Source organism: Prunus mume, linkage group LG5, assembly GCF_029339155.1.
Source record: "Prunus mume cultivar Tortuosa linkage group LG5, ASM2933915v1, whole genome shotgun sequence".
In the NCBI taxonomy this organism is placed as follows: domain Eukaryota; kingdom Viridiplantae; phylum Streptophyta; class Magnoliopsida; order Rosales; family Rosaceae; genus Prunus; species Prunus mume.
In genome coordinates, this window is record NC_142702.1 from 2,661,206 (window position 1) to 2,682,121 (window position 20,916).

General features: G+C 34.4%; 3 protein-coding genes and 1 non-coding gene across 4 annotated transcripts; 2 read left to right on the forward strand and 2 right to left on the reverse strand.

Annotated features, from left to right (window-relative positions):
• Positions 1-2,251: 2,251 nt before the first annotated feature.
• LOC148916635 (protein FAR1-RELATED SEQUENCE 5-like) lies at positions 2,252-3,403 on the reverse strand. The gene is made up of 2 exons (XM_089051781.1): positions 2,651-3,403; positions 2,252-2,356 (listed from the first exon to the last, which is right to left on the reverse strand). The coding sequence occupies exons 1-2, from the start codon at positions 3,401-3,403 to the stop codon at positions 2,252-2,254; spliced, it is 858 nt and encodes a 285-aa protein (XP_088907907.1).
• A 4,298-nt stretch (positions 3,404-7,701) lies between these two features.
• Positions 7,702-12,164, forward strand: ATP5 (delta subunit of Mt ATP synthase). Its single transcript, XM_008233059.3, has 6 exons — positions 7,702-7,945; positions 8,309-8,359; positions 8,747-8,990; positions 9,997-10,109; positions 11,539-11,625; positions 11,709-12,164. Exons 1-6 carry the CDS (start codon positions 7,814-7,816, stop codon positions 11,835-11,837), a joined length of 756 nt encoding a protein of 251 aa, XP_008231281.2. The 5' UTR covers positions 7,702-7,813; the 3' UTR covers positions 11,838-12,164.
• A 3,194-nt stretch (positions 12,165-15,358) lies between these two features.
• Positions 15,359-17,858, forward strand: MYB83 (myb domain protein 83). The gene is made up of 2 exons (XM_008233060.3): positions 15,359-15,720; positions 16,866-17,858. The coding sequence occupies exons 1-2, from the start codon at positions 15,413-15,415 to the stop codon at positions 17,566-17,568; spliced, it is 1,011 nt and encodes a 336-aa protein (XP_008231282.1). The 5' UTR covers positions 15,359-15,412; the 3' UTR covers positions 17,569-17,858.
• A 1,505-nt stretch (positions 17,859-19,363) lies between these two features.
• TRNAS-GCU (transfer RNA serine (anticodon GCU)) lies at positions 19,364-19,445 on the reverse strand. The gene has a single exon. It is a non-coding gene; the product is annotated as a tRNA-Ser (tRNA).
• Between the last annotated feature and the right edge of the window lie 1,471 nt (positions 19,446-20,916).

Genomic DNA, 20,916 nt, shown 5'->3' on the forward strand with positions numbered 1-20,916 from the left:
GCGATTTTTTATTTAAAAAAAAATATAGCTGGTCGGCTATACCTTTTTTTTTAACACATGGGTTTAAACGATAGAGTTTCTTCTTTATTTATTTTTTCAAAAAAAAAAGAGTACAGCCGTGCGGCTATACTCCGTGTTTTTAATTTTTTTTATAAAAATGACATGTGTTGATACGTGGCGCTTAATGGCTGGGGTCTTTTTTATATTAAAAAATAATATAGCCGCACTGCTATACTTAGTTTTGAATTTATAGGCGCACTGCTATACTCAGTTTTGATTTTTTTTTTTTTTTTACAAAGCCATGTGTTGACACGTGGGGCATAATAATATTTAAAAATTGAATAGCCGCACGGCCATATTCAGGTTGGAAATTTTTTTAAGAAAGATATGTGCTGACACGTGGCGCCTAATGGTTGGGGTCCTTTTTTATATTTAAAAATAGTATCGCCGCACAGCTATACTCAGTTTTGAATTTTTTTTTTAAGAACGACATGGGTTGACACTTGGCTCCTAATGGTTGGGGGTCATTTTTATATTAAAAATAGTATAGCCGCACGGTTATACTCAGTTTTGAATTTTTTTTACCAAAGACGTGTGTCGACACTTGGCTCCTAATGGTTGGGGAGTCCTTTTTATTTTAAAAAATAGTATAGCCGCAAGGCGATACTCAGTTTTGAAATTTATATATGTATATATATACACACACACACATATATGTAGGTATGCATTTTTCAATAATACATTCGTGTTTTATGCACGTCGTTTTCTTTAAAAAGCAAACATACAATATTCGTATTGTACATGTACATATGTATTTCTAATATTTTATGCACGTAATTTTTGCAAAATTTTAAGTAAGACACACAAAATTGACATATTGTACAAATAATTCTCACATATTATTGCATAAGAATAACATATGGTATAAAAATTATATTAAAATATCATATAGTGGAAGATTAATACCTATTTTGGATATGTTGCAAATTAATATCCATAAGTTACAAACCAATGCAACTAGAAGGGTACTTTTTTTATTATTAATTTTTTTAAAAATAGTATAGCCGAGCGAGTTTTTTATTTAAAAAATAGTATAGCCGGTCGGCTATACCTTTTTTTTGACATGTGGCTTTAAACTATAAAGGTTCTTCTTTATTTTTATTTTTTTTAAAAAACTATACTTTGTGTTTTCAATTTTTTTTAAAAAGACATGTGTCGACACTTGGCGCTTAATGGCTGGGTCTTTTTTATGTTTAAAAATAGTATAGCCGCACGGCTATACTATATATATATATATATATATACACACGCACACACACACACACACACATATGTAGGTACATATTTTTCGAAAATACATTCGTGTTCTATACACGTCTCATGTTTTCTTTAAAAAACAAACATACAATAGTCGTATTGTACATGTACGTATGTATTTCTATTGTTTTATACACTTATTTTTTACAAAATTTTCAATAAGACACAAAAAATTCACGTATTCACACATTATTGAATAAGAATAACATATGGTATAAAAATTATATTAAAATATCAAATAGTGGAAGCTTAATATCTATTTTGGATATGTTGCAAACTAATATCCATAAGGTACAAACCAATGCAACTAGGTGGGTACTTTTTTATTATTAATTTTTTAATTAAATACTATAGCCGAGCGATGTTTTATATTAAAAAATAGTATAGCCGGGCGGCTATTCCTTGTTTGACATGTGGCTTTAAACGATAGAGGTTCTTTATTATTATTTTTTAAAAGAGTACAGCCGCCCGGCTATACTCCATGTTTTTAATTTTTTTTTTAAAAACGTGTTGACACGTGGCGCTTAATTGCCAGGGTCTTTTTATATTTTAAAATAGTATAGCCGCACGGCTATACTCAGTTTTAAATTGTTTTTTAAAAAGACGTGTTGACACATAGGGCATAATGGCTGGGTTTTTTTTAAAAAAAAATAAAAAATTAAAAAATATGTATAAATAGTATAGCCAAAAGAAATGCAAAAACACTATGGTGATAACTAGCAACTTTGCTAACTCTCGATTTCTTAACCAAAAGCAAACCATCAATGCAATGGTTAACTTCTTTGTGATTCTTATCTTGTATTACACTGTTTTTTGCACTTTGAAGCCATCGTTTGAATATGTACTTGTCTGGCAAGTGCTCAACTTGCTTCTTTCTTAAGAATGCTAGGATGTGTCAGCATGGAATACCCCAAAATTCAAATCCTTTGCAGCTTCAATAAGCTTTATCGGCATCTTTATCATGCATAAGCTCTTTCATCCGTGTCACCCCTGGATTTACCCGCTCACTTACTTTGTATCTGCAGTGCGTCTCATCTTGCTGTACAAGTTCGAACAAGCATAAAAGAATTTTGAAGTCTTCCCTCTCAAACATTTCAAGAATTTCCCGAGTGTAAATGCGTCCCATTTAATGTTGCATTGGTGTTTGAAATGGCAGTGGAGGTTTTTCATTGTTATCAACATGATCAGCCATTAACTCCTTGTGTCTCTGTGAACCAAAACATACAATGAATTCCATCAATGTGTTTTTTCGGTTAATATATTGTTTGAAAAATGAATGACAGCTTTCGGCCCGTTGACTACTTGACATCCTAGCTGAAAACACATGTTTTACATATGATGGAACCCAATTCTCCCGCATAGCATGAATTGAGCTCAGCCACTCATGGTCTTTCAGCCCATTGTTTGTGATGATTTCCTCCCATTTCGCATCAAATTCTTCTTTCGTGTCCATACCCCATATGCATTTGCACATTTCCAAAAAACATTCTCCAATACCGGGTTTCTTTATAATCTTATTCAAGATATGCCATATGCAATATCTATGGAATGTTGTCGGGAGAGTTACATCAATTGCCTTTGACATGGATGCATCTTGATCAGAAATGATCATTTTGGGTGGCTCATCCAACGTGGCTTTCTTGGATTCCTCTAACAACCATACAAATGAATCTGTGGTTTCACTAGTTAGGAATGCACAACCAAACAACACTGTCTGTCGATGGTTATTAATGCCTAACAAAGGTGCAAAGACCATCCCATAGCGATTCTTGTTGAACATTGTATCAACTACCACCACATCTCCAAAAAACCCATAAACTTGTCTTGACCTTGCATCTGACGAGAAAACATTACCCATCGTTCCTTCCAAATCTACCTCCATCTTGAAATAAAATGATTTATTCTTTTCTTGCTCAGCCAAAAAATGCTCCTTAAGCAGCTCTGCATCATGCCCAATCACCTCTCCACGCACGTCTCTTACATAATTATATACATATCTCTTAACAAACTCAACATTTTCCAATCCCCCTACTTGCACCTCAAGAAGGCTTACCTGTTTATGTACATGAATATTAACTTTGCTCATCTGTGCACTATAGACCTTTGTAGACTCTGTTAAGTTACGGTTAGATCTCAATAGATGGACTTTATTAACTGTGGTAATGTCATGGTTGTGTACCTCATTGAATCATACAACAATGTACTTATTCTTGTCTTTCACCTTCAATATTGCAAGTTTAGCCTTGCAACCAGTTCGAGTACAACCTCGTCGTCTTCTCTTACGACTAACAGTGCTTGCCAACAAATACCTCTATTTACAACATATATACTCCTTCCTTGTTACCTCTCTTGTCAGTGTGCACGTTCTCGTTGTAGAACAGCGAATGCCGAATCCGACTTTCGCAGCATACATATTATAGAAATTAAACACATCGTCACATCAATCAAATTCAAGTCCCAATTTTGGTTTCAACTCCGACCTTACTTCCGGTGTCACCTATCTTTCACACTCCATTTCACAGTTCTTGCAATTTAACCTTGAATTCATTGCCATCATACCAACATTGGCACATGCTTTCAAAGAGCTTTATATATATATATATATATATATATATTAACTAACATATGATATGAAAATGATTCTCTGGTGAAATATTAAAGACCTACATACAAACTAATGTAACTCATGCTTATGCCCAATAATAAACTTGAGAAATACAGTATATCACTTACCTCGTGAGTCATTTCCAACTTCAAAATTTCTACAAATATGACAATGTCGCCCTTTTAGATCTGGACGTTAACCTCAAACACTTTTCATCTTCCTTAACCCCTGTTTCGACTGTGCTTAATGATTTCAAAACCAAGAGAACAACACAATGGTCACGGTCACTAGTTTCCAACTCAAGACGTTGCTCAAGGATTGATGAATGTCCCGACCAAAAAGACCGAACCACAAAGATGATAATATAAAATACACGAACACTTTCTTTCGCCTGGATGAGAAACCCAGAAAAATGAGGGCCATACTTCTATGTTCTTCCTGGAATTGATTAAGGAATAACAGAGGGCGCTCTATCTTCAGTGTTATTGGTCTTACTCAATCAAAGCTGATAAAAAATTGGCCACTTAATTGAACAAACCGAACAGCTGGATTAGAGGGGATGTTTGTTTTGGAGAGGACGTCTGTTTTCGACTTGAAGTTTTGGAGGGAGGAGAGAGAAGAAGCCCTCGTTCTAATATAACACTTACACTTACAATTGCTTTTCATGCAGCTGTTAGATTAGATCCAACGGTGTTCTCATGTAATGTTCTCACATAAGCGTTCTCACCTGATCCAAACAGTTTTACTTAATATGTGGTTTTCAAGTGTGGGCTTGACTGATTAACTGGACCCTCATATAGAGTACCAATAACAACCGATGTGACATTGGCTGTACGCACAGTCCACTATATGCGGTCTTATGTAAGAGGGCATGTTGAATAATGTAAAGTCTCACATATTGGTTTTGACTATAAAAAAAAAAAAATCTCATATATCAGAAATTTGATCAAATAAATCCAATATATAATGAGTGGTTCCATTATTAATAATGCCGAAGTTTTTTTTGAGTAAAATCCCACATATAGTGGACTAAGCAAGTGATGATTAAGTTGGATACAATATCGGTGTTAGTAGTAGTGAACCACTACTCCTTCTGTCTGGAATCTAACATAGATCATCAAACAAAGAAAAAAGCAATCTAAATTACACATGATGGATGGGATGAGATAGATGGTAATTGTTTATCAACCTTCACTCAAGTGACATGGGTGTGGATGAAGTGATAGTAAAGTAATTCAAAGTTATAAATAGAGGTGTGCAAGATCCAATCCAATCTGTCCAAATTGACCGATCTAATTCAATCTAATCCAATCCAATTCAAAATTAATCGGTTTTGATGATTTGATGGATTGGATTGGATTGGATCCCTAATCTCCAAAACCGACATGATTTGATCGGATGATGGATTTGCTTGTGAGGATCCCATTAAATTCACTCCAATCCAATCTAGTTAGTTTCATGCTTATTTTGCTCATTAAGTAATTTTCATTAAGAAAGTTATAAACATTTTAAGTAATTTTATGGAGTTATGTTTGATATATTATAAAATTAAAATAATATTCTCTAGCATTTCATTTATATTTTACATTTTAAAATGTTGATTATGTTAAACTTGACGATAAATGTTTCATATTTCATTATTATATTTTTTCATTATGAAAACCGATCATCCATTTCAATATCAATTGGATTTAAACCTCTAATATGATTGGATTGGATTGAAAAAATCATAATTCAATCTATATTGGATCAGATGCGAATTGGTAAAATTATATTGATTTCAAACCGATGTACACCCTAGTTATAAACTTATAACTTTACCTTACCATTGAACTCTTGCACAAGCAGCAAAAGTTCGACTGTCATACTTTTTATATGTATCTCCAATTGAAAAAGAAAGAAAAATCACATGAGGTCTCCAACAAATTGCTACTCTTTTGATAAAAGAAAGAAAGAAAGAAAGAAATCAACTAGGCTTTGGAATGGTAGTAGTATTTGTCTTTATTTTGTTGGAAGATGTCTCACGTTCGTTCATGTGAATGACTAAAATTATATATTTTTTGTGATGAATTCGATACCTAGTTGTTGTTAGCACTGGCAGATCTAGAAACTTTTTAGTGGATGTGCAATTTTGAAACGCTAAAAGCTTTATATATAGAAAAAATTTGACAATCAAATATCCTTATAATTTAAATAATACCAATGTCATTTATAAGTCATAAAAAAAATAGCATTTCAAATAACCAATTGTTGTAGAAGAAGAAGAAAGTATTGTTGTTAAAAGCCCTAAAGTTTAAAAAGCCTTTTGTCCTTTTTTATGCAGCCCCTAGATAGAAATAGGTTAAAGCCCAAGAAATGGCAGCCCATGTCTTTTTTTATTAAAATAAAAATTCTAGCCTAAAATGGCATCATTTCAACTAGGATTTAAAAAAGAAGAAGGCATGCACAGACCTCGTTTAGGCTTTTCATCGAACATCTAGAGTGCATCTTAACATCTATAATGACTTTTCCAGTGAGTGGAGGTGTAGCTCCTTGCGCTTTATTAGGTCAGTCAATAGTTGTTAGACCATTGTAGTGGTGTAACTTCGCTTGGGTACTTTGACCCGTTGTAAGAGTATTCGGTAAATATTTGTTTGTTCAAAAAAGTTTAGATAGTTTTTGTCAATAAAAGGTTATTTATTTATTTATATTTTTTAGGCTTAAATGTCAAAATAGTCCCTGTGTTTTAACCATTTGGCTAATTTAGTCCCTGTGTTTTTAATTTGGCCGATTTAGTCCTTGTGTTTTACTCCGTTAGCTAATGTTGTCCATTCCGTTAATTTATTATTAAAAAAGTTCATTAAAGTTTTAAAAATTAATAAAAAAACTGTAATTGTTTTAAATAAATAAATAAATAAATACAAGTTCACTTTAATGATTAACAAAATAAAGGCCTGCAAGCCTCAAGTTCTCCGATTGATCACCACCGATTCAACCCTCTAATAAAAAGTTCTCCGATTTGCATCAACGCCGCCAGTCCCTTCTACATGCCCATAATACAATCCATGGGGTGGATAAAAACATTAGCAAGAGCAAAAGGGCCCCGACAGCCCTGAAAAGAAGGATGAACAGGAACAAATGGATTGTTGGCTCTTGCAATCATGCTTATCCTTTATCTTATTAAGCTTACCCGCTAGCCTATTGCTGCACTGCCTTATGCTTATTTTTGTTTCTCTTAACAAAAAGATTAACAAAATAAAAAAAATTTGGAAACCCAACCTCTAAACCCTCTTCTTCTCTCCAGCAGCCAACACCAAACCACCATGAGCGATTCCACCCAGCCACTTCCCCCTGGAATGTGGTGGCTGGTCTTTTATTTTGAAATTTAAATTTAAATTTTTATTAAATAATTAGAGATTTTTAATTAGTTTAAATAAAATTTATGAATTTTTTAAACAACAATTTAACGGAATGGACAATATTGACTAACAGAGTAAAACATAAGGACTAAATCGACCAAATTAAAAACACGGGGACTAAATTGGCCAAAAGAATAAAACACAGGGATCATTTTAACATTTAAGTCTATTTTTTATTATAGGGAAAGATGGAATTCCATTAATACCAAACGAAACAGTTACAGTTTTGAAAAAAATATAACTAGTGTTTGTGAACCTTATTCCAAAGGTGAGTACGCTATTGTTTCACCTTAGCAGACACGTGTTCAGCTCCCGTACTAGTAGCATACAAAATCAGTACCACTTGTTAATATTCTCGCCTGGATGACTAAATACTATTCGCTGCTTGTCCCAGCCTCTATTTTAGTTTTCATTTTCGAAGCTCTGTTTGGCTACGCAGAAAGTGCAGGACTGCGCGAGAGAGAAACAGACAGAAAATTAGGGTTTCTTGACAATGGCTTTTGCTAATCGAATCCGATCGAGCCTTCCTCTCGTAACCAAGATTCTCAAATCGGATTCGCTTTCCGCCGCCCACGGGTCCAGTGCCCAGCGGTCTGTACTTTGCCCTACTTTCACCAATTCTGAGGTACAGAGATTCTCAAATCACAGAAATGCAAAGAACAGATTTTTACGTGTCTGATCTAGTTTGCTTACTTTCTTCATTAGAAATTTTAATAATTTTTTTATAGAAAAATTTTCATTTCTGTTTTGTTTCTAGATGGAGAAAAATGTGCGTTAACTGAGCCAAACTGATAGATTAGAATCGGTGGAAATTTGGAAGGAAGAAGATTTATGATTCACATTATATGAATTTGCTTTTCCTATTCCTCAGTGTCTCTCTTTGTGTGTTTTAATATAAGTTTTTAAAATAAAATTTAGGAGGTCTTTATGTCAACTACAGTTGAATTTTCGGAATGCGGATTCATTGTTTCACATTTGGTACTTGCAGTTGTCAAAGAATTTTTCTACCGCACCTGGGAAGAAGGAAGTGAAGGTTAAGGTAATGGAATTCTTTGGCTTAACATTTTCTGGGATTGTATGCCTTACAATTTTCATTTTGAAAGAAAATTAAATCCTTATCAAGTGCACGAGTGATGTTTATTATTGAGCAGGGGTAGAAGATGTTATACATTTCTTGGATGTTATATAATTTGTTATGTATACTTTTTAATACGAATTAGTGTGTCATTTGTTCGGTTTTAACGGTGTTTGGAAAAAGGAAAACAAATATCTAAATTTATGTTTCGAGGTACAGTAAGATTCAATGGACTTATAATTAGATTTTGTCAAGTGTTAGTAATATAAAACAACTGATGTATGTGCTTACTGTGTCAGAATTCAATCATATTATTTAGATTATATTGATTTGTCCTGCCATGAATGCCAGGTGCCTCTAGTGTTGTTTGGGGGTTCTGGGAACTATGCCTCTGCTTTGTACATTGCTGCAGTAAAAGCTAATGCCTTGGAGAAGGTTGAGTCTGAGATTCTTGACATTGTTGAGTCTACGAAGAGAAGTCCTACGTTTTCTCAGTTCACAAAGGATTTGTCAGTGCCAGCAGATACTAGAGTGAAGGCAATCAATGAAATTTCTGCTCAAGCTAAATTTTCAGATGTTACAAAGAACTTTTTGGGTATGATTAGTGACTCTTTCTAGTTTTAGATTTATTCTTATGTTTTTTTCATTTTTTTTTCCTGTATTTCTTTGTACTTTCAAGACTTAAGAGCATCAAATCAAGCAAAGGAAAGTCAGATGTGCTCCCTCCCAATAGAAAGTTAAACCAAAAAAATCATAATCCCAAATTAATTTCGTCTTTGGCAGCTCCAAACCCTAATCCTTGTCAGCTCTAAGCCTCAAAAACTCTAATCGCCAAGCATTTTACTTTCTTTGTTCATTTGTCTGCAATTTTTTTCCTATCTGAAAAATTTCAGTGAAGGTTTACTAATAAACCACGAGTAAGAAGAATTTGGTTGGATGCATGAGAAAGAAGCTGAAGGAGAAAAATACAGATTTGCAGTCAACAATGCAGTGGGTATTTCTAAGTATAAACAGACATAATTGGGTCCTAAAGGGCTTACGCCTCACCTTGCGGGGATTAAAACCTCTTGTGTTACACCTTCATCTTTGAAACATTCATTATTATTTGTTTTGTTATTATTATAAAAGTAGTTACATATTTAACATGTTTGTATGTAATTGAACTTGGGTAAATATAGTCTTCTGTATTATATGTGCCCTGTAAATTTGACAGCTATTTTAGCAAAATTGTGTCCTGGGTATGTGCAATGTACTGTTCACACCAAGGCTTTTTGTCTGCATTATATATGAACGCTAATTTGAGAGCTATTATCAAGATTTTGACCTGGCTATGTGCTGTTATTATAATGGCTTTAATAACTGTCTTCGCTGAGGTGTTTTATCATGTTTGCAAGTATGTTCATTAAATTAGGTTTTCTTTTCCTTATTGATCTTTCACTCAACTTTGATCTTGCTTTTAATTCTAATTGTTCTCATGGTTGCTTAATTAAAACTCTCTCTCTCTCTCTCTCTCTCTCTATATATATATATATATACATGTATATGTATATGTTATATGTGTACATACACACATGCTAACCCATATACAATTTTTTTTGCAGTTATCTTGTCTCAGAATGGGAGGCTAAAGAACCTTGAAACCATAGCAAAGAGATTTGTGGAATTGACCATGGCACATAAGGGAGAAGTGAAAGCTATTGTTACATCTGTCATTGTAAGTTGTAGTGCTTTGATAGTAAATTTATTTTTCGTAACAAGTTATATTGCTCGAGTTGGGCTGTAATTTCTAATGTGACTGGTCAATGGTCATTAATTTTAATATTGGTTGTAAATGATCAACATCTATATTATATACTGACATTTAGTTTGATATTTAAAAGAAGAAAGTATTACTGGAATAGTTTTGATTTGATGCAACTTTTTTGGGTAAAAGTACAATGAATGTAGAAGTTTTGTACTCACGAGAATAAAAAGATTGCTTGCAAGTATGCTGGGTTTTTGTATTTGAAATGTTGGACTTCGCATAGTGGTTGCAATGCAAGAAGTACTCATACTTCATAGTATCTGTTTTACATAAACTTGTCGTGATGGTATTATGATTTGCCATGCTTTTTCTCTACAGAAACGGAAATTGTTTCTGATTTTTATTCCAAAGGACATAACTGACATTAGTCTTTTTAGTACTGTTAAGCTGTTCTCTTATTACACAATACTTTATGTGTTTTCTTTGAAAGGATTTTTGATTGTTGAAACGTGTAGCAGCATTTGGTATGAAACACTTGAACGAAATTAGCATGGTCATTAGTGTCCCTAATGACTTTGGGCTCTAGTCTATGGTTATTTTGTTCTAGTTTTTTCAAGTATAATGTGGCCTGCCTGTTTTGAAGCGATATTTTTAAACAAAATGATTAATAACCAGTTTGCTAAATAGGGTGCTCAACTCACCTTTATGCTGGCTTGTTCCTTGGACCTTTTGGGGCTCCATAGTTACAGGTTTACTTGACTTTCTTTTGTTTTGGTTTTGTTTAGCTTTTCTTTGACTTTGAGGGGTTAGGTTTATGTTCGCTCCCGGGCTAGGCGTCTCCTTTTTTCATATAAAAAAATTTCCTTGTTCCGTGGAGGTTCCATTTCAGAAGCTTATCCTGTTTTTGCTTGAATTACTTTTGTGCTGATTTTGTGCTTATTTGGGAAACAAATAGTCGTAAATCTCATGGAAAAACTTACTTTGTCATTAATTAGACTTCTTATTATTGGGGTGTTGTTATGAGACGTTTGAGTTTATGTTTTTTTATTATTTATTTATTATTTTGAAACTGTGTTTTGAAGTATCTGAGGAATTGATGTTGTATCTAATGCTGTCTTATTGTTGGGGTATCATGAGATGTTGAATGGGTTTGATTTGTGTTCTGTTTTTGTACTGCGTTTTTAAGTATCATTTGTGATGACATTGATTATGCCCTGGAACAATTCAGTTGGAAAGATATCTTGATACAAGATGGTAGAATTTTCATGGAAGACTTCATATAAGTTGTTCTTTTCGGTAAAATTTTCATGGAAAGGAAATTGAGTTGACCAACCAGTACCAAACTATGCATTGTATATATTTTATGCCATATTCTGTCTAATTGTTATTCTATGATCAGCCCCTTCCCGCTGTGGAGGAGAAAGAATTGAAGGAGACACTGCAGGAATTAATTGGACAGGGAAAGAAGGTCATACTCGAGCAGAAGGTATGTATTGGTCTTCTCATCTGCCCTTCAATCCACCAATTGTTTTATAATGGATGGAAATTTGATTCTGTTTTACATGCCAGATTGATCCTAGTATTCTGGGTGGGCTTGTGGTAGAGTTTGATAAGAAGGTGTTTGACATGTCCATTAAGACTAGGGCACGCCAGATGGAGAGGTATTTGCGGGAACCCGCAAACTTGGACAGCCTCTAAAAGGTGTTAACAGACTGATACTGCGGTCACCCCCATTTTTCATGTAGCTGTTATTGTCAAAGTTCTAAGAAGGAAAAAAAAAGTTGTTTAATTTTGGTGCTTGAACCCTTTCTAAAAAGATGGAAAGCAACTTGATCTGGATGCCATCTATTTGCAAATAAAAGCTTGTTTTCTGCATTGTTCTGGGCAAGAGACTCGCTAGTTTCATGTTCTTTATCTTCCTGTTTTGTCGCGTTTTCGCCTTTGAAGTCAAAAGCTTGTTAAGTTCTGTTATATTGCTGCACAAATATTTATATAGAGAGCTGTTCATTGGCTGTGTTTTACAAACGTTCCTTAATTAGTATGTGGTGATTGGTGTCATCACACTCATTTCAATCGAGGATTATTGAAGTATGAGTAGTCCAAAACTAAGATTGGCATGAACTAAGTATGAGTTAATTTGTCTAATTGCTAACCAAAAACCCCACATCTTAACCTGTCACAATCATATCAGAATCCCCTTCGACAATGTGAACTGATCTTCTTAACTGTGGAGGAGCTTCAGCCTTCTTTTTGCCTCAAAATTTTCATGGGAGCTTTTGGCCGGAAGATTGGATTGATGAAATGTCTATTCACTTCAATATGGCTAAATCAAGTGCATAAGCAGAATTTGAAGCCATGAGTCATGGTATATGCGAGACATTACGTCTCAAGGTTTTGTTCAAAGAATTGGGATCCAATGAACGTAACGCTTAACTAAGATTACAGAGTTGCCATCAACATTTACTCACAGTCAAGGTTCAGACATGATCCGCTCGAAACAAAACATATTAAAGTAGACAGACATTTCATTGATATGGGCTAATGTACTTCGTGACAGAGAGTGTGTCAAGCAAGAGTTTTAATTTATTAAATTTGCCGTCAATTGCGTAATTATAAATATATAATTAAGTTTCGATTATGGCATTTGAGTAAATTATGTAGATGCCTTTTCTTTTCCAGAGTGTAATCCAATATTTTCTTGTGTAATTAGCTTTATGATTCATAATCCAAAAAGAAAAAAGTTGCAATTCTAACATGTGATGTGCCTTTTTCCTTCTCTACTAGAATTTGGATGAAATTTTTTTTTTTCTGGACGAATTTGGATGAACTTTTTGTCTCATTGGTTTTTGGTGCTCATGCCTCCCTCCACTTTTCCCCCATAAAAGAAAGTATAATGATAGAAACTCCACAATCTATGCGCAAACAGAGGTATAAATGGTCAAACCAGATCAATCTCTCCACCTTTTTCTTTGGTCATGAGTTTTCTGAGCATTGCTTTTTCACCCTATGGTTTGTTGAGGCAGTGTGAGGAAATTTGGTCTTTTTCTGCACCTAGCCAGATTTTAAGACACAGATTCTTTTAATGATACATTCACTTTTGTAAGGTTTGTAGTACAAGGTGTGAGATTGAATGAATTCAGGTCATGGGTTGGTGTTTCTTGTCTTTGTAACCAAGCAGGCATGTTGCTTCGGACAGCCTCGAAAGCATGAGATATAGATTCTATCCTGGGACAGCTGTCGAAGGACACAGGGCTTTTTACGAACACTTGAGTAGCTTGAGAGTTTTGCACTCACTTTTCCCCCAGAAAAAAATGTGAGTGTCGTTTTTGGTTAACAAACATAAGTAACTGAATATTTCATTGGAATTATCTGGAATAATTGAATATGACTCCCTTGTAAACCTGATTTGCCATTTGGCTTTGAAAATGACTGGGAAGTCACAGCTCTTAGCATGCAGGGACAGGAAAATTAGGTGACACAACATACAGGATAGTGAAATTTCGGGTTTATCTAAACGCATGCATACTCCAAGTTAAAAAGAAATCGCAATTTTTTATTTTATTTTATTTTATTTATTTTTATGATTAATGCATAACAATGGATTAGTGGAAGCCAATTTATATATGATTATGAGAAATCTTAAGCTTGGGTAAGTTTAGACAACACAATCATATAAAGAGTCGTCTTGATGGATAGTCTAGATTAGTAATGGGGAAACATTGATTATATCGAGCCAGTCTGAAAAGAGAACATATTCCATATGCGCGGGAAATACTCTCTTCTCAAAATTAAGTTGCCAGATTGTGAATCTAATTAAATATAAGATTGGGGATAACTCAATTATGAAATGTTCTTAAGCAACATAAGATATACTTGCTAGAACTGCTTGACAAGCGAACATGTAAATAAAAGAAAATGCTAGCGATTTAATTACTAGGATAAATTTCTTTCCAATTAGAGAACAATATGCCAAGTTATAAGCAAAGGCTGTGCAAATAATGTTGCACAGTTTCTGGAATGAGATTATAAGGTGCCTTTCTTTTATTTTGTTTCTGGTTATTCTTATTACCTTTTGATCTTCTTCCCTTATAATAATAGAAATACTTGAAGCAATCAATTAACAACACTGATGGGATGTTCAGTCGAAATTCTTAACAGTGATGAAAAGGGAAATAAAGGAAGAGCAGTTATAACTTTTATCTGGTGAAACTATATCAAGTCTATATATCATGATGCCTATAATTGGTTGTTTCTTCTTTTAGTTAACAAATTAACAAGTCTTGCAAAAGCAGTCTTTATTTGTATTTTATTTGTATTTTATTTGGGTTCGTTTGAGTTGATTTGATCTAATGATTTCTTGTGATTGGCTTTTAAGCTCAGTACAGGGTTCTGTGCAGTGCAGGTAAGAAACTATTAATTCTCATTCACTTTGAGTCGGGCCATGGCAACGACCAAGGCATTTATTTTATTGCATGCCATGCCCATGCCAGTAGTGGGGAGTGGGAGGATATATGTTTTAAGGAATATTGCTAGCTGCGCAATCTTAACTTCTAATATGAGATTGAGAATGCAATTTTGACCAAAGAGAACAACTGTAATTGATCCCAAAGTGAGAGGGTTTGCTTGAGAAGCATGCTTTTCATAATTGAGTTATCCCCAACAAGTTTCATGCAACCACTTAAACAATCCATAACACACAAAACAAACTAATTAAGTACAAACATGTGGCAAAAGTGCATGCCACACCTTGCCCAGAGTGTACAAAGAGTACTCTTGTACTCTCTCTCTCTCTCTCTAGCCATATACTTCAAATTCACGTGTATGTTGATAGGGGGGAGGGTTTGGTCTTCTTGTCTTTGACTCTTTCTTGTCTTTTTCGATGCATTTTTCTTCACTCACAAGGTAATTATATATCATCTTTTGTATATGAGACAGCTACATTTTTGCTTCCACTTCACATAATAATCTCTCTCTCTCTCTCTCTCTCTCTCTCTCTCTCTCTCTCTCTCTCTCATATGGGAATTAATGGAGCCATGGAGGTCCCCCTCCAATCCGTTTCCCACTCCACCCATCGACCAACAAACACAATCTATCTCTCTCTAACTTTTATATTCATTCATATTTTAAGCAAACCCCACAGCCATCACCATCATCATCACCATTACCACCCCATGAAGCCTTCTCATCATCTTATATAGCTTTCTTTTAGATCTCCATCCTTCAAATTAACCACTTAAATCAGAAACCCCTCAGAAACTGGTCTAGCAATTATAATGCGAAAGCCAGAGTCTATGGGAAAAGAGGAGGGAGCAAACAATATTAACAAGAAGAAGAAGATGATACTGAGCAAGCTTAGGAAGGGGTTGTGGTCGCCTGAGGAAGATGAGAAGCTGATGAGGTACATGTTGACGAATGGACAAGGCTGTTGGAGTGACATTGCTAGAAATGCTGGTCTCCAAAGGTGTGGAAAGAGTTGCCGTCTTCGATGGATTAACTACTTGAGGCCTGACCTCAAGCGTGGTGCATTTTCACCCCAAGAGGAAGAACTTATCGTCCATTTCCATTCAATTCTTGGCAACAGGTACCCTCTCTCTCTCTCTCTCTCTCTCTCTCTCTCTCTCTCTATCATAATTCTTTAACGCATAAACATATATAGCACCATTTTGAAATGACCCTGGAATATTATTGAGTCCTGTTGCTTTTCTTCCCCTTAGTATATTTTCTTTTCTATCCATTATCAGCCTAGTTATCATCATGATCAGGATCAATTTCTATGCTGTCATTTACAGAGATTATTCGAAGGAAATTTACATATGAACTATTTCCTAACATATATATGGCAATGTTAACTTAAAAGATAGTATGAGTGTATGGACGACTTGAAAAAAATCAACTTAACCAACGATAGGTTTACAGTTTGGCAAGCTTTTCCCAACATATATATATATATATATATATATATATATTTATTTATTTATGTAATTTTTTTTGGGTGAGATTAAACAATTCCCATAAATACATTTCAAATCTAAAATTATTTTATGCAATATATGATCCCGATATATGCAGATAGGTAGTTTGTCAGCAAGCTTTTCCACATGCATATGCGCTCCTCATTTGATGTGGGAAGTGAAGTTCAACAAAGTTGATGATGAAACTAACATTACCCCATTATATTGGATATAAATTAACTTACATGACATTGTAACAAACGTGTCACTGACATACACATATACATCCTAATTCACATCTACATGTTTCCCCCACTGTTTATTATAAAACAGTCGAAGCCTGAAGTGCAAACTGAAAAAAAAAAAACTGCCATGGGGTTCAAACACCTGGGCTTGAGTGTTCGAATCCTCAATGCTTCTTTTTTTCAACCATGGGGGACCTAAATTTAAGGAAGTCTAGCATAAGTGTTGATAGTATATACATCGAAGAATGAAAGTCTAGCGTAAGAGTTTACAAGATATTGGGCCTCTTCACCCATTGTTAATTGATTTTCGGTTGCATTCTAATATAATATCCAAAAAGCTCTTGATCTTAAATTAATGCATGTTGAAACCTTGACATCAAACTTGAATTAGTGTTTTTAGTTTGTAGCTTGTGGAGAGCTCAATTGACATTTACGCACTAGTATAATTTAAGCAACTAATTAAACATTGCCATGCATTTGTTTTGCCAACTAATTATACGTCTTAATGTTTTTTCTCATTATCAATTTAGGTGGTCACAGATTGCTGCACGTCTTCCAGGACGAACGGACAACGAAATAAAAAACTTTTGGAATTCTGCATTAAAGAAAAGGTTGAAAAAGAACAATATTTCCACGTCCTTATCATCACCAAACGATAGTGATTCATCAGAGCCTAGAGACGTCAACATTACTGGAGGGACGACGATTATGCCCATGCATGACCATGACATGATGACCATGACCATGTACAACATGGATTCATCTTCCTCATCATCTGCATCCATGCAAGCTATGTTCGTCAACAGCAACACATTATTCGATCCCTTCTCCATGCTTGACCATCGCTATGACATGGCCCATGCAGATGCTACATTGAACGTTAATCCCACATGCTTAGCAAACTTACCAAATATTGGAGACCAGGGGTATTATGGGGATTGTGGAAACTTAGGGGCTGGCCATGAAATGGGGTTAGAAGGTGACCTTTGTGTTCCTGCACTTGAGAGTAGAAGCGTGGAGAGTAATATGAATGGTCAAGTAGCTGAGAATATAAGCAAGACTATTAACAACCACTTCCATAATAATTGCTTCAATAACACGACGGAAATGATCGGGTTTAAAGTAGATGAGGACATGCTTGGGTTTGGAAATAATGGGCATGGAGAAAACTTGAGAATGGGAGAATGGGATTTTGAGGGTTTCATGCAAGATATATCCTCCTTTCTCTCTTAGTTCAAGCCATTTTGCAAAGCAAAGTTTGGCATACACCATTTCCTTCTTTACCAAATTCAAACTGCCCTCTTTTTGGTACATGCATGGAATAATATATCTCATCGTTCGTTTAGAGATCAGAAGTGTCAATAGTGATGTAGAAAATAGAATAAGACATGAGGAATATTTGTAATTTGTTAATTGTTTTGTACACAAAAGAATAAAAATGTGGTGGAAGTTGTTAGTGGAATATGTGAAGATGTAAACAGACGTTAATAAGTAGATTCAATATATTCAATGCTCTCTCTCTCTCTCTCTCTCTCTCTCTCTCTCTCTCTCTCTCTCTCATTCATATTTTTCTTGGGAGTTTCACTAAAACACCCAAAATGGAAGATGAAATTATAAAAAAACCCAACACTCAAAACACTTTATAAACACACCCAAAACCCATCATTAAACACACTCAAAACCCATTTATAAACACACCTAAAAAATATACAATTGTTAATTTTGGGGTTGATTTTGGATGTGTTTCTATGTTTAAATAGTGTTTGGGTTTTTTTATAAATACATGTCTAGGATTGTGTTTATTTATAAATTTATAATTTTTCTTTTGATGATATCTCTCTCATGCATATTTATTTCATATAAGTTCACACTTACCTTCCGTTTGGATGGAGGAAATGAGTATTTTAAAAAGGCTAGCACCACTAGCCCTTAGATTAAATCCGATGGATGTAACAAGTTTGGACCTTACTAGTCCTCAAAATATTGTCCTCAAGAGAGCAATATTATTTGAATGAATACCTAAAAAATAGATGGTTCAAATTATTGATATGTATATATATATATATAGTCCCCTTCTATTGAGGGATCTCTCAAATTATTTTTATTTGAGGGACACCCTTTAGGGTATGATTTTTTTTTTCAACGATCCAAACTGGTATTTTTCAAATCTTCATAGATCATTCTTACAAAAACAAATCATGCAAATTGAAAATCATTAAGGCATCTAATCGGGACCAACACAATATACAAACACGGTGCTTCAAGTAAAGACTATAATAACAACCATCTAATTGACTGATTAAATGGTTTCATATTCAAGTGATTTTTTTTTATAGAGATGATCTTTGAGTCAATATCTAAAAATTAGACGGTTCAGATTATTATAATATAATGCGTAGTGAGGTCTACAAGAGTATCCCTTAAATAAGCTTATTTGAAGGATTCCTCAACTAAAACTCTCTTTATATTTTATGACACCATATTTATGACACAAGTTATTACTCAACTTTTGGACTGTTAAATTAAAGTATAATGAATGGTTAAGATTAAACAAATTAAAATTTTATTGTTTAAATAAGTATTTATTGAAAATAAATTTTAATTCAGTTTTATATTTCATTAATTTCCCAGCATTTAATTATATTTTCGATCCACTACATAAAATCCCCCGAACTTTGGGGTCGTTTCAAACCCAACCTTGAAAACTTTTCATGTGTAATATACTTGAAGTCACGAAAAACATACAAATGAAACACTCTGTTACCCAGTTCGTCATGGACTCAGAGAAGAGTCCAAGTAGTGAAGGCAGTAAAAATAGGTGGAGAGTCGGTCATCCGGTCAGTAAATCCCCCAAATTTCAGCTGCAATTATGTGCCCAATCTCTCTCAATATTAACTTCAAAACAATTACGCAATGTGTTTCCGAGTCAGCAGTCACGTCACATCATTTAAATGAGAAGAAATGTCAAGTTTTCCAGTAAAAAGTGAAAAAAACATAAAAATAAAATAAAAACATAAAAAGGTGAGAACGTCGCCTGAGAGATTCGAACTCTCGCGGGGAAACCCCATGTACTTAGCAGGCACACGCCTTAACCACTCGGCCAAAGCGACAACTTGTACGTTATCAGCACTTTTGCTTTATTACTATGCACAACATTTATTTAAACCTGTCACAATGATCTACAAGATAAAATAAATTCGAAACCACCCCCCAAATTTAAACTAATTGATAATTTTTCTTTGTAAAAAAAAAAAAAAAATCATTTGGAATAATTCCAGAAAAAAAAATTGAGCAAATGGTAGCGTTGCGCTAGACTAAAACGATGCCGTTTTTAATTAAAGAACAATAGAACTCCCTATTCATTCTCCATTCCCTTTTCTTGATTCCCTTTCACCAAGTGCAACAAGTTCTTCATAGAAACCCTAAAATTGAAATGCCTTCCTCCTCCCGGTAGAGAGACCTAATTGCTTGCAAAGCCCTAATTGCTTTTTGGAGAAGTATTCAGGAAACACTTGGATTTTTAATAAAAATTTCAACGCGCTTCTAACAAAAGCACTTTTAATAAAAGCATTTTGAGCAGAAATATTTTCTATAGATGCTATTCCTAATATGCATATCTTCCAATGCTACCTTCTTTTTTGAGAAAAGAGGTGTAGTATGTATTATTGATGAAAGGAATCGGTAACAAGTACCAAAAAAATTAGGCTATGTCGTCGGAGATTAGGCGAATTTCTCTACACATACGGGTTCGGTTGTCGGACTAACTGAGTAGCCTTATCAGCTCAACTGCAAAAGCAGGATCAATAACCTTACCATAGATGGAGTACTCCACGAAGCACTTTGAGCAGAAATATTTTCTATAGAAGCTGTTCCTAACGTGCATATCTTCCAGTGCTACTTTAACACTGACATTGCTTATTATTGGAAAACAAGCCCAATAAGGACATAAAGAAACTGTTTGCTAGACCTTAAGTTCAAGCCCATGAGGTGTTTAACTTGTCGGCTGAATCATGAGACTCAAGCCCACCGACTGTGCTTCCAAGTAACGACCTTAAAATTAATTGAGTACATCATACTACCTAACTATTTATTGAATTACTAATTTACCTTAATATAAAATGACCAAAAATGATATATTTAATTGTGAAATAAATATAATTTTAATATAAGTACACTTTACTCAAAATATTCAACCCTAATCAAATGTAGAGAAGTTTTCGTATTGCTTAGTGTCATGGCGAACAACGTAACGAGCAAGATAAACACTGAACGAATTTCACGACGATTTGGTGTCGGCTCATAAGAACTGCCTGGTGGGTTGTGTCCTTGCAGAAAGGGTGCATTTTGGTTTTTGAATTTCTTACTGTGAATAGCTTTGGTTCTTCGTTTTTCCATAACTAGAATAGACGGCTTTCATTTTCATATTAAATGCTTTATATTACTTAATATTTTATCTTCTCGTCCATGTTACTTTTGTTTTTGTTTTTTTGTGTGTGGGTATTATTAATCTCTGAGTTGTGTGAACATCATCATTCTTACTGTTATCGTGCCCCACACTTCGAAGCGGACTGTAGTGTAGTG